At 40.8% G+C, this 16,953-nt stretch overlaps 1 protein-coding gene across 1 annotated transcript in view; it reads right to left on the reverse strand.

Moving 5' to 3' along the window:
- The window catches only part of igdcc4 (immunoglobulin superfamily, DCC subclass, member 4), a 106,817-nt gene that overhangs the window by 30,147 nt on the left and 59,717 nt on the right, over window positions 1-16,953 (reverse strand). The window contains exons 4-5 of the mRNA XM_077228663.1: window positions 9,578-9,711; window positions 3,936-4,067 (exon numbers count right to left, since the gene is read on the reverse strand). Of these exons, the coding sequence (XP_077084778.1) occupies window positions 3,936-4,067; window positions 9,578-9,711 (266 nt within the window). The remainder of the gene's footprint in view (window positions 1-3,935; window positions 4,068-9,577; window positions 9,712-16,953) is intronic.

Genomic DNA, 16,953 nt, shown 5'->3' on the forward strand with positions numbered 1-16,953 from the left:
CTGACACTTTTATTCAAAACAACAATGCACTTATTATAAGCACAGTGTTTCCCACTCAACCAGGGGTTTAAGGGCACAGCAATGATATTTCACCAGGTTTTGAACCTACCGGGCTCTCCTACTTCACACTGCCTGACCCGGTTAGTTTGGGTCCTCTAGCCAAACCGAGCCCAAAAGGAATTCATGAAAAAAATAATTATATATTTTAATGGTTACACTTTATTTTAATAGTCCACTTTAGAACTTTGCATCTACATGTAAACTACCAATCATTAGAGTATTGGTAGACAGTCTGCTTAATATCTGCTAACACTTTATTTTGATGCTCCTCCAACAGACATTCTACTGACTATAAGTAAGTTTGCAACTACATGTCAACTTATTCAACTGACTCTAACATAACAGTCTACTAACACTCCTATGAGAGTTAGTTGACATGTAGTTGCAAAGTATCTTACTGTTAGTAGAATGTTTAAAGTGGACAATTGAAATAAAATGTAACCATTTTAATAAATGGGTCAGTGACAAATAAGGGTTGTCAAGATGAGAAATATGAAAATCTTGTAAAAACATGTTTTAAAAGCATGTAAGTGTACATATAGAAATAAATACTTCATTTTAATATATCACACGAAAATAGATTTTATTAGTTATGTCTAAATGTATTTTTTTATGTGTTTTTGCAATATTTTGCAGGACATATACTGAAAACACCTCTGTTTTCTAAATAATCAGAAAAATTATGTAAAAAAATGTAAAAACCATGCTATTACACTAAACTAGAGTATTACATTTTATTCCAAATAAATTTTCCTGTATATAATTATATTTTTATGGAAAATACTGGTTACACCACTTGACAAAAAACAGTTACACCACCTGACCATGAAATTGTGACTGAAACGTTTGGCTTCCGGTAAGAATCAATGACGTTAATTCTCGTGTTACGCAGCACGTTTGAGCTTTAGCAAGAACCAATGAGGTTCATTCTCGTGTTACGCAGCACGTTTAACTTTCAGCAAAAACCAATGAGGTTCATTCTTGTGTTAGCAGAACGTTTGAACTTCAACAAGAATCAATGGTACGGATGAGCCAGCGAGACGGGCTGGGAAGCGCTAGCCAGGCTCCCAGACACTGTGCAAGCGGGACAAACGGCACCACAGACGGAACTGGGGTGTTGCAGCACGGCGGAATGCAGGGATCCGACTTGGACGGCATAGAGGCCTGGAGGGGGGTCTTGGTGTGTGGTGCAACATGTACCTGCTTCCGTTGGAGTGCAGAGTGAGTGTGCGGAGGCGGCAGTGCGTCCGGGACACAGCCACTGCTGCTTGCTGGCGATGAAAGAGTGGCCTGAGGGTGACAAGCCATAGCTTCGTCGACCGCCAAGCATGCTCTCCTGGGACCCTGTAGGGCCAGTGGCGGAACAAAAACAAAAGATTCTCCGCCCGACCCTCCAGCGGGGGAAGGAGCGGCATGTTCATCAGTTTCCGAAGAGCAGTCAGATCCACCTCTGGGTCGCCCGTCTCAGGGTCGTTTGAACCTCCGCTTGCCTCTTGGTTTGGCAGCGGCTGGACGGGCGGGGCCGACTTCCTACGGCTTGCTCCACACTGAGGCCTAGGTGAAGGCTATTGCTGAGGCTTAGTGGGAGCGGAAGACGCCGCAGGACGTCGGCCTCGGTGACGAGCGGACGGAGGGTCCACATACCCCTTAGCCACTCCTCCATCAAGGGTGGAGCCACTAGGAGAGCGTCTGGCACTATATGGTGCCGTCCACGTTCTAGTAAGCTCCTCAGGCTCTTCCGGAAAGAATGGTACCGGGTAGGCGTGGTGAGAACCGGCCCGCCCTAAGAAACCAATCATCCAACTGGGAAGGTTCGGGACGTGGTGGAGGGTTCCACGGAAGCCCAACCTTATTGGCGGCTCGGCCATTCTGAATCGGATTCGGGCAATGCTACACCCCCCGAAGGGGGTAACGCAGCCGAATCCTCGTCTCTAGAGGATGAGGCTCCCGATGCTGCAACCGACATCAGGTAGTGATAACACGACTGGTCGTCCATGTGAAGGACCAGCACGCTCTTTTGGAGGCTCCGTCGGCGGCAGTGTTAGTGAGGCGTGAGGGGCCCACCGAGACTGCCTCGGCAGGGAAGCCCTCGCGGTAACCCTCAGATCACCCTGGCTAAGCACCAAAGTAGGCCTGAGGTACAGAATAAGCACTAGATCAGGGCATAGGAGAGGGGACTGCACCTCCCTTGAGGTAAGTGAGTATCGATCTCAACGCTGCCATGGTCATATTCCCACAATGGGAACATGAGCTATCACAAAAGGTGCCTCAGCGTGCTGAATGCCCAAACACGAGAGGCAAATATTGTGGCCGTCTGCTGGCGCCAGGGAACGAGCACACCCAGAAACGCACAAGCGGAATGACATCCTGAAAAGGATGCAAGGTGTTGTGTTGCTCTTTTAGTTGAAATCAAAAAAGAGAAAATAAAATCTCCAAAATCTCCGGTTCGCCCACCGAACCGACACACACACACACACACAGTGTAATGCTGTGAAAACAGCAGTTGTTGGCTGTAATGCTCCTGGTCACCGCTAATAGCACCGTCACACCAACACTTGAACAAAGTTGAGATGAGTTTTACAACTTGTAGAGTCTCTTCTTGCAGCACTCGTGAAGTCAAATAACCTCTCGGCTCCGAAGTGAAAGACAATGTGTGTGTGGGTGCACCCGCTTCCTGTTTATACCCACACCGTGGGGTGTGACGCGATTCACGCAAGCCAATGTTCATTGGCTCGTTCTGAAGACACTCGAAGATGATAGGGCTCCCTGAATTACGCCTCAATTACGTTGTCACGTCGATGTTATGTCGAACGTGAGCGACTGATAAGGAACTAATGAAGTTCATTCTCGTGTTACGCAGCACATTTAAGCTTCAGCAAGAACCAATGAAGTTCATTCTTGTGTTACGCAGCACGTTTTAACTTCCGCAAGAACCAATGAGGTTCATTCTTGTGTTACGCAGCGCATTTAAGCTTCAGCAAGAACCAATGAGGCTCATTTTCGTGTTACGCAGCACATTTGAACTTCAGCAAAAACCAATGAGGTTCATTCTCGTGTTAGGCAGCACGTTTAAGCTTCAGCAAGAACCAATGAGGTTCATTCTCGTGTTACGCAGCACGTTTAAGCTTCAGCAAGAACCAATGAGGTTCATTCTCGTGTTACGCAGCAAGTCTTCAATTCCCGGGGTCATACCATTTGACATATACTAAAGAATACCTGACCATACCCTATAATTGTCGAATTATCTCACATTTTAAAGAGAGTTAATAACATTTGCATGCAGCAGTTAGTTTCACCGGGGGTCCGTCTCTGTGATATAATTTCATGTCACATGGTCTTCTTACATAATATTAACAAAATTACTCCTTGAATGGTGGTTACACCACCTTGACACTTCAGGAATTTGACTTGACTCACATGATTCCCCAAATTAATTATAATATTCAGAACAATGGGGTTCCATTTACTTTGATTTACTGTTAAAAGTTCTAATGTAAGATTATGCCAAACTAGCTGATAAGGTGTTTTATTGAGAATTTCCCCTTTTTTAAACAAGATCAATTATTTGGTACAAAGTTTTGACGGTTACACCACATAGACATTTTAGCAATTACCCCTCAAATATTCTCTCAAAATGAATTAAAACCAGAAATTTAGATTTTAGACTTGGTCCTCAAAAAAGAGAACGTATGCAAGTAATTTGCCTTTTTTTATTTATTATTTATTTAACCCTATTAAATTTAATTAAACCATATGGACACAAAAAAATGAGTGTCACGTCATTGACCCAAATAACAAAATGTATTATACATATAAAATTGCACACACATACGACATGGATGCATGCATGTAATATATTTGTGTTTGCATCTTACCCTGTCTGCTCCATGACACGAAGGGTTTGGGCTCACCCTGAGCCATGCACTCCATCACAGCTGGACGACCCATGACCACTGTAGAGTTCCGCGGTGGAGCCACAATCACCACCTCACTCCCCTGAGACAGACCTACACATGTCAGACAGACTATGAGTGTACATGATAGAGCCTTCACCATCAGGCACAGTGGTTTGCTTGAGTGAAAGTAGCACTAGGTGAAGCAAGTAGCCCAACAGAGGATTCTGTTTCCTCTTCTGCTCACAAGAAGTGATAGACAGAGATAGAGCGAGATACGTAGGAGAGGAGGAAAGAGTAATGAAACAGAGAAAGGCAAACTTTGAGGCCAAAGAAAATTGGTGTCATTTTTTCTGGGGTTGCATTTCTCATATATAAATAAAATATAAATAATATATAAAAACAAATTATACTTTTCATTAACAAGGATGCACTAAATCGATCAAATTTACTGTAAAGGGATTTATAATTTAAAAAAAGATTTCTATTTTAAATAAACGCTGTTCTTTTAAACATTCTATAAAGAATCATGAAAAAAAATTAGCACGATTTCCATAAAAATTATTAAGCAGCACAACTGTTTTTAACTAATAATAATACGAAACGTTTCTTGAACACCAAATCAGCATATTAGAATGATTTCTGAAAAATCATGTGACTGAAGACTGGAGTAATGATGCAAAAAAATCAGCTTTGCAATTACAGGAATAAATTATATTTTGAAATATTGAAATAGAAACAGTTATTTAAAATGTTATTAATATTTCACCATTACAGTGTTTTACTGTATTTTGATAATCAGCATAAAAGACTCAAATGTTTCAAAATGTTTCAAAAACATTAAAAAATATCTTAGACACCAAACCTTTGAATGTGCGTGTTATGCTGTGTATGTGTATATATATATATATATATATATATATATATATATATATATATATATATATATACATCATATATAGTGATGTGAATGAGTTAGGACACCCATGCTAAAGTTGCCTAAAAAGAGGAATAAAAAATCATTTTTTGGAAATTGATCTTAATGCCTTAATTAAAAAAATGAGGAAAAATCCAACCTTTAAGGACACCAATTTTCTTTTTCCTACATATACACTATACACTCAGTGGTACAGGCCCTGTTCCTGTGGCCTACGAAGAGTCTGCATGAATTCAGTAGACACAACCACAGATCATAATGAAGTAAAACATAAGTGTGCAGCTATGGATACGGTATGACGGTCATAAATGAATCCCTCTGATTACATACAGCAGCAATCACATATGCATGAGAGCACAGGGATTTAAAATGGGTCAGATTTCTGTCTGAGGCTACAGGGTGCAACGAGTAAAAGCAGTTTACAGTGGACATGCTCCTGTTTTTAAAACAACCTGATAATGAGAACAACAGGCCACTACAGACAATGAATACCTGCTTGAAGAACTGCAAAAGTTTGCTAAACAGCTCTTTCAAGATAAAGTGAGAACAAAACATACAGTATCTTAGCAGTATCATGCTGATGAGCCAAACTACTGCCTCGCATCTCAACGTGAATCAAACACACTCTCACAATGACTGTTTTTGTGTATTTGAGCTGTCTGGTCTCAGGGGCAAAAAATGCATTGCATTCACAGAGCAAAACTATTATTACCTCAAGGTGAAGATTGCTCTCTTTCAATCTGTCTTTCTCTCGTTATTCAATTCAACATTTTTTTATTGGCAAGACTATAAATATTAAAAACTGGCAAAGCTAAAGAGATGTGCAAAAAAAGAACAACATATTCATAGATAAGTTAGTAACTTAAAGGGTTAGTTCATCAAAAATATCTTAATTTGTGTTCCGAAGATGAACAAAGGTCTTAAGGGTTTGCAAAAGACATGAGGGTGAGTAAATAATTACATTTTGGGTGAACTAACCCTTTAAGTTAGACAACACATAAGTTAGACAACACGAAGAACAACAACTGAAGTGTTTATGTAACATTGAAGACCATTAGCATTACATAAGATGTCTACATACACAAAGACACACACAGGGTCACCATGGTGAAATAAAGGTACAGATATCATACTGGGATGATACAGATAATACATATTTAGCCAGTGTTGCAGTACGTCCATTTCTAAGAATTAGTTTTTGATTGGCATACTGACATACTTTAATACATATTGCCCAAAAAAAAAATGGATGGTCCTATTTTATCTCTAAAAGGTCCATTGTTACTAGTTTAGCAATGTTATTGAGAACAGCTCACACAGAAGCCACTTTCAAAACAAGCAGCTTTCTGTTAGTCAACTGACTTGAACTCAGAGCAAAATTTGAAAAGATTTGGAAATCTTTGGCCCTCACAAGAAGTTACAGATTGTGTGAATTCCTACTGAAATGACTTCAACAAAACAATGATTTCAAACACCTTAACTGTACCCCCTCGTCTTTGTCATTCTATTTCTCTCATTCTATTACTCCTCATTGTATTGTTCTCTTTCTTTCCCTCAATCTCTCCTTCTCTCTTTCTCTCATTCTATCTCTCAGGCACATTCCACAAGACATTTAATTGTGTTCCAAACACAGAGAGTAGAAGCTGAAGCAGTAAGATGAATGTGGAACAATTAGAAAGATGGCTTGAAAGATGAACGTGTGAGATGGAAACACATACACACACACACACACAGAAAATCATTAATGTCTCTGACTGATAACACAGAAGCATAATGGAAATGAGCAAAAGTCAGCACGGAGATATAAGTACTGACTTCATAGCATTACCAATCCGTCTCCCTCGTCTTCCCACACTCTGTTTTATTTCATTTAGTTCTTATTCTCTCTAGCCTTCTCTGTCTTTGTTCCTCATCTCATTCCTCTTTTCCATCCCTCCTTTTGCCTACTCCATTTCATCAGCCGAGCAGCCTTAAGGACAGCAGGAAATCAATTCTGCCTGCAACCCAGACCACCTCTGCAGAGGGGACTTAAAAAAAAACACACACACACACACACACACACACACACACACACACACACACACACACACACACACACACACACACACACACACACACACACACACACACACACACACACACACACACACACACACAATAAAGGCCACTGCAAATATTGAGACTTTACCTAAAATAAGAAGAGTCAAATATGACCATAAAACAGATACGTTTCACAATTTAAGGGATCATGAGGAAACACATTTCCAATGTTCTTATGATTTAAAAAAATATATGAGTATTATGAAAATATACTTTAATTTTCATACAAAACAGTCCAATAATCTAAATTAAGCTGCAAAATAGCTAGTTTCATTTTTGTATGACATCTGGAAGGTGAATAAATTTACACAAATGACCACTCATTTTTACACATTAGGATCATATGGTGTTTAGAAACCTGGCCTGTTCATCACGGTAAAATAATACACTTAGTAATCATGACTTAACAAATACTCTTTTAGGGTACAAGCCTCCACTCTGTTTAAAGTGAGAATACTATCTCAACAGACATATATGAGCACTATAATAAGCTAAGATTTAAAAAAAAAAAAAAAAAAAAAACCCGTCTCTGGGCTCATGGCATCCCGGACACCAACATTTTAACGATTCAGAAGAAATGAATCACTGTCTGGAGATATATTATTTGTCATGGAGATAAAGATTAGGATCATGATATTTTGGAAGTATTACAGATCAGCGTAAGTGTACATTAACACCATTTGTTGTTTTCTTTTGGGATCTGATTGAGCGTTTGGACCCGGAAACGGTGATGTGTGACATCAGACTTAATAAGCGGAATTGGAGAAAATAGGATAGATATTACCATGCCTAAACAGTAAAACGACAAGTAAAATAAGAATAAAATGTCACTGCCATGCTTCTAAAGTTTTCATTTCAGTCTGATATTTTTTGCACTTTTCGGCATAGATTGATGTGAAGCTGTCACAATGTAATCTAGTTTTTGCAGAGAGACTGTCAGTGAAGGAACAACAAGTTAATTTCACATTCCCATACAAAAAGGCACTCTAAGAAAAGTCTTCAAAAATACGGCCCGATGTACAGTTAAAGGGATAGTTCTCCCAAAATGACAATTCTGTCAACATTTACTCACCCTCATGTCCCTCTAAACCTGTATGACTTCAAGGTCAAGGTCAAGGTAGCATTTATTGTCTCCCTTAGGAGAAATTTGTTTTAGATTAGGGAACTACTGCAACGTCAATACATAACACATGTAACATACAACATTAACAAACATTCCAAATCCTAAAACCATACATCATAAAAAAGTACATATCATAACACAACCCTCAGTTCCTGCCAGTTATACCAGATATTGCATTTTATTTAACTTTCTTCTGCAATTGCTCATTCATTCGTTTAACAGACAGTGGTACAAATTTATATTTGTATCGGTTATATTTGCATAATGGAACCCTGTATCTCCGAATAGAGTTCATCAGCGCATACTCAGCATACAATACATGTGAAGAGTCTAATACAATCTTGTTGGCCTGTTGGATGGTGCAAAGCTCAAAAATATCCTGTAAAGAGTTCATTTTATGTTCCCTGCCGCTCTCACCAAGTTATTTATTTGAGCTCTCAGTTTTACTGTTAAACAACCGAACCAAACAATAATTCCATATCAAACAGATTCTATCGTTGCTTTATATAACATTTACATTATATTACTGCACACTCTAAATAATCATAATCTCCGTAGAAAATATAAGTGCTGATGGACCATTGTGCACACACATGACACATGTGTGTGCCATTTAAGCTCACTGATAATGTGGACCCCCAAATATTTATAAGAAGCAACCTGTTTAATAGCTTCACCATGAACCACGACAGAGCTCCTGTCCCCCACTAATCTGGGGTCTATGATGACCTCTTCAGTTTTTTTTTTACATTGATCTGTAAATAATGGTCATCACACCTGCCCACAAACGCTTCAATAGCAGCTTTGTAGTCGTCAAAGCTTACTTACTTTCTTCTGTGGAACACAAACGAAGATATTCTGAAGAACACTGTTGGTTCCCAAGGACTTCCAATGTATGGACAAATATGCAACTCAAGTCAACAAGAACAAAACTGTTTGGTTACCAACATTCTTCAGAACATCATCTTTTGTGTTCAGCAGAAGAAATAAATTTAATTTTTGGGTGAACTATCCCTTTAATATTCAGGAATTCTCCGTATCGAAGTGTGTTACCCGTATTCTGAATTACGCAGTGCATTGTGTTGTGTTTTAAATGTCTGTAAACTTAAATGGAAAACATACTGGTAATTTTGTGCTAGAACATTATCTGTTTTTCTACAGATTTTTTTCTTACAGTGTACTTGGAGGGCAATGCAACAAAAACAAACTATTTCATTCCAAGGGTCAAAGAGAGGGCAGAAAAACTAAGTTATAACTAACATTACAACTAGCACTATTAAGTGGAACTCTATAATTCCAATGTTTAATGAATTCTCCCAGAGTTCTAAATCTCTAAAAGGCCATTACCGTGTGAGTCAGAGAGATGAGGTGAATAGAGCCTCAAGAGTCTGTGAGGTGAACAGATCACGAATAATGAAAAGCCATCTATGATGCGGTAATTAGAAACAGGTTTTTGCATTATACCTGGGCTAACTGTGAGAGAAGCATCTTGGCTGAAGCGCTTGCGGGCAGAGTTGAAGGCCATGCAACGGTACAAGCCTTCATCTTCTTTAGAGACTCCTAAAATCTGCAGCACCCCATTAGGAAGAGATATGTACCTGTAAGAGAAAGAATGAGACTAGAGTTAGCATTTCTAAATCAACTGTATGTGTGTGTCAATATGTGTGGGTTTGTTTAATTCTAAATTGAAGCTTCTTTTAAGCTTTGGGAGGCTAGAAATCTGCTATTTATCCCAGCACTAAGCGCCAGTCAACTCAGATCAACATATAAAGCAGCAATATACACAAACCATACTGAAAAATGGAAAAATAAAGGGCAGAGAAAAGTAGAAGAAACAGATTTTAGTCTACAGATGTAGGAGAACAGTCCAAAATGGCAGCTTGTATCTACAGAAGTCTTTCTCTCTTTCTCTCTTTGTTTGCAGTAGCGAGGTCAGGTTGCACCACTAATATTAATTCTATAGTCATCTTTCTCCCCAAGAGACCGCTTTCAAATCCTCTTTTCATTCAGGACCGATATTATACACCATTAATCTTGTAGACTTATTCCCAAGAGCAAGACACTCTGGCAGAAAGGCCACAAAGACTAAGGTTAGGTGAATTTGTCCATCTGTGAGTGCAAGCAGGTTGAAACCGGGTGCATTTTAGTATTCAGAATTCATTGGGGCTGTGAGAGTTCAGGTGAGGACACGTCCGCACCAGAGCTACACCTCCAGCGACACGGCACCGGCTCAGCTGCGCTCGGGATGTAAATGAGAGAGTGACTGCAGCAGCCGCCAGAACACGACAGCGTGTATTAATGCACGGCTAATGTGCAAGTGTGTTCTCATTAATATGGAGAGGGGCTGTGAATACAAAAGACACTTTTTTTATGGATACAAAAGGAAGAATCTGATGCAAATGGAATGATCTCAGAAGCACATCTCCAAATCTGTATCCTTTTTCAAGTTTGTTCTCAATTGTAATTCCAAACTGCTAGAGGAAAAATAAGCTGTAAGATGGCCAAAAACCTAATGTGAAAATGCCTTGAGAAACTTATCAAGACTACTAGAACTTCTACTTCTGTCCTGTACATTTCTGTGCGTACAACCTTAACAGTTGTGCTGCTTAATATTTTTTTGGAAACAGTTATAGATTTTTTCTTACGTTTCTTTGATGAATAGAAAAGTTCAAAAGAACAGCATTTCAAACAGAAATCTTTTGGAACAATCTAAAAGTCTTTACTGTCACATTTGATCGATTTAATGCTTCCATACTGAATACAAGTATTAAAGTTCCCTATTATGACATTTTAAATGTTCCTAATTTTGTTTTGTAGGTCTCCTAAAATAGGTTTACATGCATCCAAGGTCAAAAAACAATTCAGTTTTCTCATTTTATACATTGCACATCACCTCATTTCTCAAAGACTCGTTCATCAGAAACGATGAAAACGGTTCATTCGAAGATTCAGTCTTTCTAAGCCCCTCCTTTCTGTGAGCTACTCTGCTCTGATTGGTCAGACAGCCCAGTCTGTCGTGATTGGTCTACCACTTACAGTGCATGTCGGAACCCAAATGCCTATTACCATATCTGAATTTCAGCTCCGGAGGCTTCCTTAGCGCTTGATTCAGTGATACAAATGATTTTACATCGAACAAATACATCTGGTTTTCTGTATCAATTCCAGTGTGAGGTCTTATTCTTCTGAAGTGCAGGCAAAGTGTATTCGCAGTGCTGAAAACAGTGTCTTCTCGACATTTCGACAACACAGCTACTGTCATGACTTACTCCAGTTCTCCTTCTCTCTGCCTGTGCTTTCCTGTTGTTTTTCAAGTGTCCCATTCATTAAAAATAATAAAGCAATAAATAAAATTTAAATAAAACTCAATTTGATGTCAACACTCCCGTTTACCCCGGGAGTCTCCCGCATTTCACACCCATCTCCTGCCCCCCCTCCCGTTTTGTTATTTCGATTGTGAAACTACCGTAATTTGTATGGCCCAAACGTCGTTATATTAATAATCACATCAATATATTATTCCCAGGTTGTACAGTTGCCAGATCTTGTATGAAACCCATCCTACTCGTGCAATACAAATTTCAACCCATTTGTGAGCTCAACCTGGCAACCCACAACCCAGTAGAAACTTCACTGGTAGAAATGGGAAGAGAAGACTCAGTGGAAAATATTTAACGCAATTAAGGCAGCATCCATTTTTTCTGTTATCACATTATATGATGAGCTCTTATTCTTCCAAATGCTTTTAAACCATTCAAGCCAAGACAAACTGAGCGCCAGAATCTAGTTCTATTTCGGCTTGAAGTTTACCGAACACTAACACACGCAATTATGCCAAAATGTCCGTTTTAAAGGGTGACAGCACCCAATAATGCTGTAAGTCATTAAAGTTAATCAAAGAACAAAGGTAACAGAGAAAATCACTCACTGCTCTTGACTAAAGAACTTTTGTAACTTTAATAAGGATTAGTCTATATATAATTTAACATTTATGCAGTGCAAACTGTTTGATAACTAAGTCTTATTCTAAATAAGTCTTATTCATGTTTATTTTTATTGAATATTATGTATTTATTCATGTTAACATCTAAGCAATTAATGTGTATTTAGCCTGCCTTTGCCATCCAGCACCCCCATAACCCCCTCCCAACCCATCCAACCCCCTCAGGTCTCCCGTATTTTGGTACCCAAATGTTGACAGGTATGCATGATACAGTTGCTGTCATATGCAGAGAAACATTCTTCAGTGAATTCCTCAACAGAAACTGACAGCAGATGATGAAATATCTCAATGATGCAATCAGGAGACATTTTAATAAAATACTCCTTAATTGACATTTCAAGTCTTTCCTTTTCACTCTGATTTGTTTTTCATAATCCTTAACTCTTGAAAATATCTATATTAATGGATAAATTATCTAACAATCTTACCCAAACAATCAATTGGCAAAACAGTAGGTACAAAAAAAAACCTGATGCACAATAATACTAATAATATTATGATGTGGCTGGATATCTATATGTGGTGAATTGATTTACATGTGAAACAAAAGATATCAAAGATTGATTTTAAAAACTGAAATGCTTCCCAAGGATACCAGGATGTGCTTATTGCACATTATCATTCTCAGTCTGAAAGAGACTGCTCATGAGACTGTGATTATAATTCAATTTTAAATGTACATTTATTTGTATAGTGATAATGTGTGCTTCAAGTGTATGCTGTACACCTACAGTACATCTCTCTATGTGCAAGTATTTTTGTGTGCTTTCTTATACGTGTACATGTGAGTAATAGAAAGAGAGCAAGAGTTGCTTCTGTTTCTTATTATAAAACAGAAAACACTCTTGCTCTCAAGTTCAAACATATTGCTGTGCAAAAAAAGAGAGAAAGAGGATCAGGAAACAGCAGAGAATGAGAATACAAATTAAAAATAAATAATGAAATCTCACCAGCTTTCTGAAACATTCCATGTTTTGCTCCTGAATTTTTACCAAAAATTAACAATCAGTAGCTAAATGCCCTTTATGCCAATCCAATAAAATCAGGAGTTTGGCAAATGGAAAATATCCTATTAAGATATAGCATGCAGTAATCTGCAATAATAATTAATAAAAAAAGAGCAGAACACAAAATGATGTGCTACAATGCAAGGCCAGATTAATTATATTAATTATAAAAATACTAAAAAGGAATTAAATATTTGGACAGGGGTCAGCAGCATATGGCACGCTGAGGGATAATCTGAAGCGCGCAACTACGGTCTTGCGAATGGTTTGTCAGATCTGTGCACACACGCAGGTTATAATCTCACGGTCATAATTTAATAAAACACTCTGTGTGACTATGAGGAATGATTTCAATGTAGATCTGTAAGCAAGTTCGAGGGACTTTATTTCAATTAAATACATACACCTCTTTAGCTATTGTCATAAGCTAGTGATTATTCCTCTGCGTGCCAGCTTGTCGACCCCTATACTAGTAGAAACACAACCGATTTGGTGATCCCAACCATATCAATACTGCAAAATAAACCATTGCAATACTGTTTTGAACTTTATTCTTGACCTTCCACTAACATCTCCACAAGCTAGGAAACACACAATACAGTAAGCCAAATTTAAATGCAAATTAAATTATTATATTTAATTATAAAATGTATTGGGAAACTCAAAGTTGCAAGGTAACATGCAATGCTATCTAGACTGTATATTCAGCAAACCTAGCTACATCCAGTTAAATTAAATCAACCTAAAAAAAAAAAACATCGAACAGGAATTATATGACACCATACGTTTTTGAGCCAACTTGGAAAATAGAGTACACTACCAATCCTTTACATGATTACTGTGCAGCATAGCCAGTAAGAGATTTTCTAGACCAAAAAAATCTTTGCAGTTTCTTAAATATTCTGTAATTGACCTTTTCAGATGGGGGAATGAGAAATTTGTCAGCCTCTGCTATAGTAAGCCCTCCGTTCATCACATGACATGACATACTTTAAACCGATGACCCGGACTTCATTTGATGCAACAGTTCCCTACCCTTTGCCTCCCTCCCTCTGATGCCCACCTCTTTGATGGGGCCCATTCCCAACTCTTTGACCTCTGATGGGCTTCTCATGTGCAGACTTTCCAGCTCTAACTTGACAAATTTCAAAAGCAACTGCAACATACACACACACTTTCAAGTGTTAAACAACTGTGACTACCCTATGAGATGAACTGGTAATCGCGATTCATCGCATCCAAAATAAAAGTTTGTGTTTACATAATATATGTGTGTGTACTGTGTATAATTGTCTTGTAAATATAAATACACACATATTTTCATGTATATACTGAAAATATATATTTATAAAGAATTTATATTATATAAATATTTTATATATAAATAACATTTTTCTTAAATGTATACATGCATGTGTGTGTATTTATATATACAAAATTATTATACACAGTGCACACTCATATATTATATACACACAAACTTTTATTTTGGATGTGATCAATCGTTGCCCAGCACTAAAAAAAACACAACTATTTTTAATAAAAGAATGTCAAGGTGAAACATATTATTTGATATTTTGTACTTAAGTCAATTACATTTAAAAAAAAGAAGAAATTAGACCCTAGGATCTATGTTGTCTGGGGCTATATGCCCCTGGTAGGGTCTCCCAAGGCAAACAGGTCCTAGGCGACGAGTCTGACTAAGAGCGGTTCAAACCCCCCTTATGATGGACAAACATTCAAGGACCGTGACGTCGCCCGGTATGGCGCAGTCGGGGCCCCACCCTGGAGCCAGGCCCGGGGTTGGGGCTCGTATGCGAGCGCCTAGTGGCCGGGCCTCTCCCCATGGGGTTCGGCCGGGCTCAGCCAGAAGGAGTGACGTGGGACCGCCTTCCCGTGGGCTCACCACCTGCAGGAAGAGACTAAGGGGCCGGTGCAGAGAGGATCGGGTGGCAGTCGAAGGCGGGGACCTCGACGACCCAATCCCTGGACACGGAAACTAGCCTTAGGGACGTGGAACATCACCTCGCTGGCGGGGAAGGAGCCTGAGATGGTGCGTGAGGTTGAGAGGTTCCGACTAGAGATAGTCGGGATCACCTCTACGCATGGCTTGGGCTCTGGAACCACACTCCTTGAGAGAGGATGGACTCTTCACCACTCTGAAGTTGCCCATGGTGAGAGGCGACGGGCTGGTGTGGGTTTGCTTATAGCCCCCCAGCTCAGCCGCCATGTGTTGGAGTTTACCCCGGTGAACGAGAGGGTCGTTTCCCTGCGCCTACGAGTCGGGGATAGGTCTCTCACTGTCGTGTGTGCCTACGGGCCAAACGGCAGTGCAGAGTACCCAGCCTTCTTGGGGTCTCTGGGAGGAGTGCTGGAAAGTGCTCCGACTGGGGACTCCGTCGTTTTACTGGGGGACTTCAACGCTCACGTGGGCAGCGACAGTGACACCTGGAGGGGCGTGATTGGGAGGAACGGCTCCCCCGACCTGAACCCGAGCGGTGTTCAGTTATTGGACTTCTGTGCTAGTTACAGTTTGTCCATAACGAACGACATATTCAAGCATAAGGGTGTCCACCAGTGCACGTGGCACCAGGACACCCTAGGTTGCAGGTCGATGACTTTGTGGTCGTTTCATCTGACCTGCGGCCGTATGTCTTGGACACTCGGGTGAAGAGAGGAGCGGAGCTGTCAACTGATCACCACCTGGTGGTGAGTTGGATACGATGGCGGGGGAGGAGGCTGGACAGACTCGGCAGACCCAAGCGTACTGTAAGGGTTTGCTGGGAACGTTTGACCGAGTCTCATGTCAGAGAGATCTTCAACTCCCACCTCCGGCAGAGCCACGACCGGATCCCGAGGGAGGCTGGAGATATTGAGTCTGAGTGGACCATGTTCTCCACCTCCATTGTCGAAGCGGCTGCTCGGAGCTGTGGCCGTAAGGTCTCCGGTGCCTGTCGAGGCGGCAATCCCCGAACCCGGTGGTGGACACCGGAAGTAAAGGATGCCGTCAAGCTGAAGAAGGAGTCCTATCGGGCCTGGTTGGCTTGTGGGACTCCTGAGACAGCTGACAGGTACCGGCAGGCCAAGCGGACTGCAGCCCGGGTGGTTGTGGAGGCAAAAACTCGGGCCTGGGAGGAGTTCGGTGAGGCCATGGAGAAGGACTATCGGCCGGCCTCGAAGAGATTCTGGCAAACTGTCCGGCGCCTCAGGAGAGGGAAACAATGCCCTACCAACGCTGTTTACAGTGGAGGTGGACAGCTGTTGACCTCAACTGGGGATGTCGTCGGACGGTGGAAGGAATACTTTGAGGATCTCCTCAATCCCGCCTTCACGTCTTCTATTGAGGAAGCAGAGGCTGAGGGCTCAGAGGTGGACTCGTCCATCACCCTAGCTGAGGTCACTGAGGTAGTCAAGAAACTCCTCGGTGGCAAGGCACAGGGGGTAGATGAGATCCGCCCTGAGTACCTCAAGTCTCTGGATGTTGTGGGGCTGTCTTGGCTGACACGCCTCTGCAGCATCGCGTGACGGTCGGGGACAGTGCCTCTGGGATGGCAGACCGGGGTGGTGGTCCCTCTTTTTAAGAAGGGGGACCGGAGGGTGTGTTCCAACTACAGGGGGATCACACTTCTCAGCCTCCCTGGGAAAGTCTATGCCAGGGTACTGGAGAGGAGAATACGGCCGATAGTGGAACCTCGGATTCAGGAGGAACAGTGCGGTTTTCGTCCAGGCCGTGGAACACTGGACCAGCTCTATACTCTCTACAGGGTGCTGGAGGGTTCATGGGAGTTTGCCCAACAAGTCCACATGTGCTTTGTGGATTTGGAGAAGGC

The sequence above is a fragment of the Siphateles boraxobius genome, unplaced genomic scaffold, assembly GCF_051911475.1.
Source record: "Siphateles boraxobius isolate OS27281-9 unplaced genomic scaffold, OSU_SipBor_1 130, whole genome shotgun sequence".
In the NCBI taxonomy this organism is placed as follows: Eukaryota; Metazoa; Chordata; class Actinopteri; order Cypriniformes; family Leuciscidae; genus Siphateles; species Siphateles boraxobius.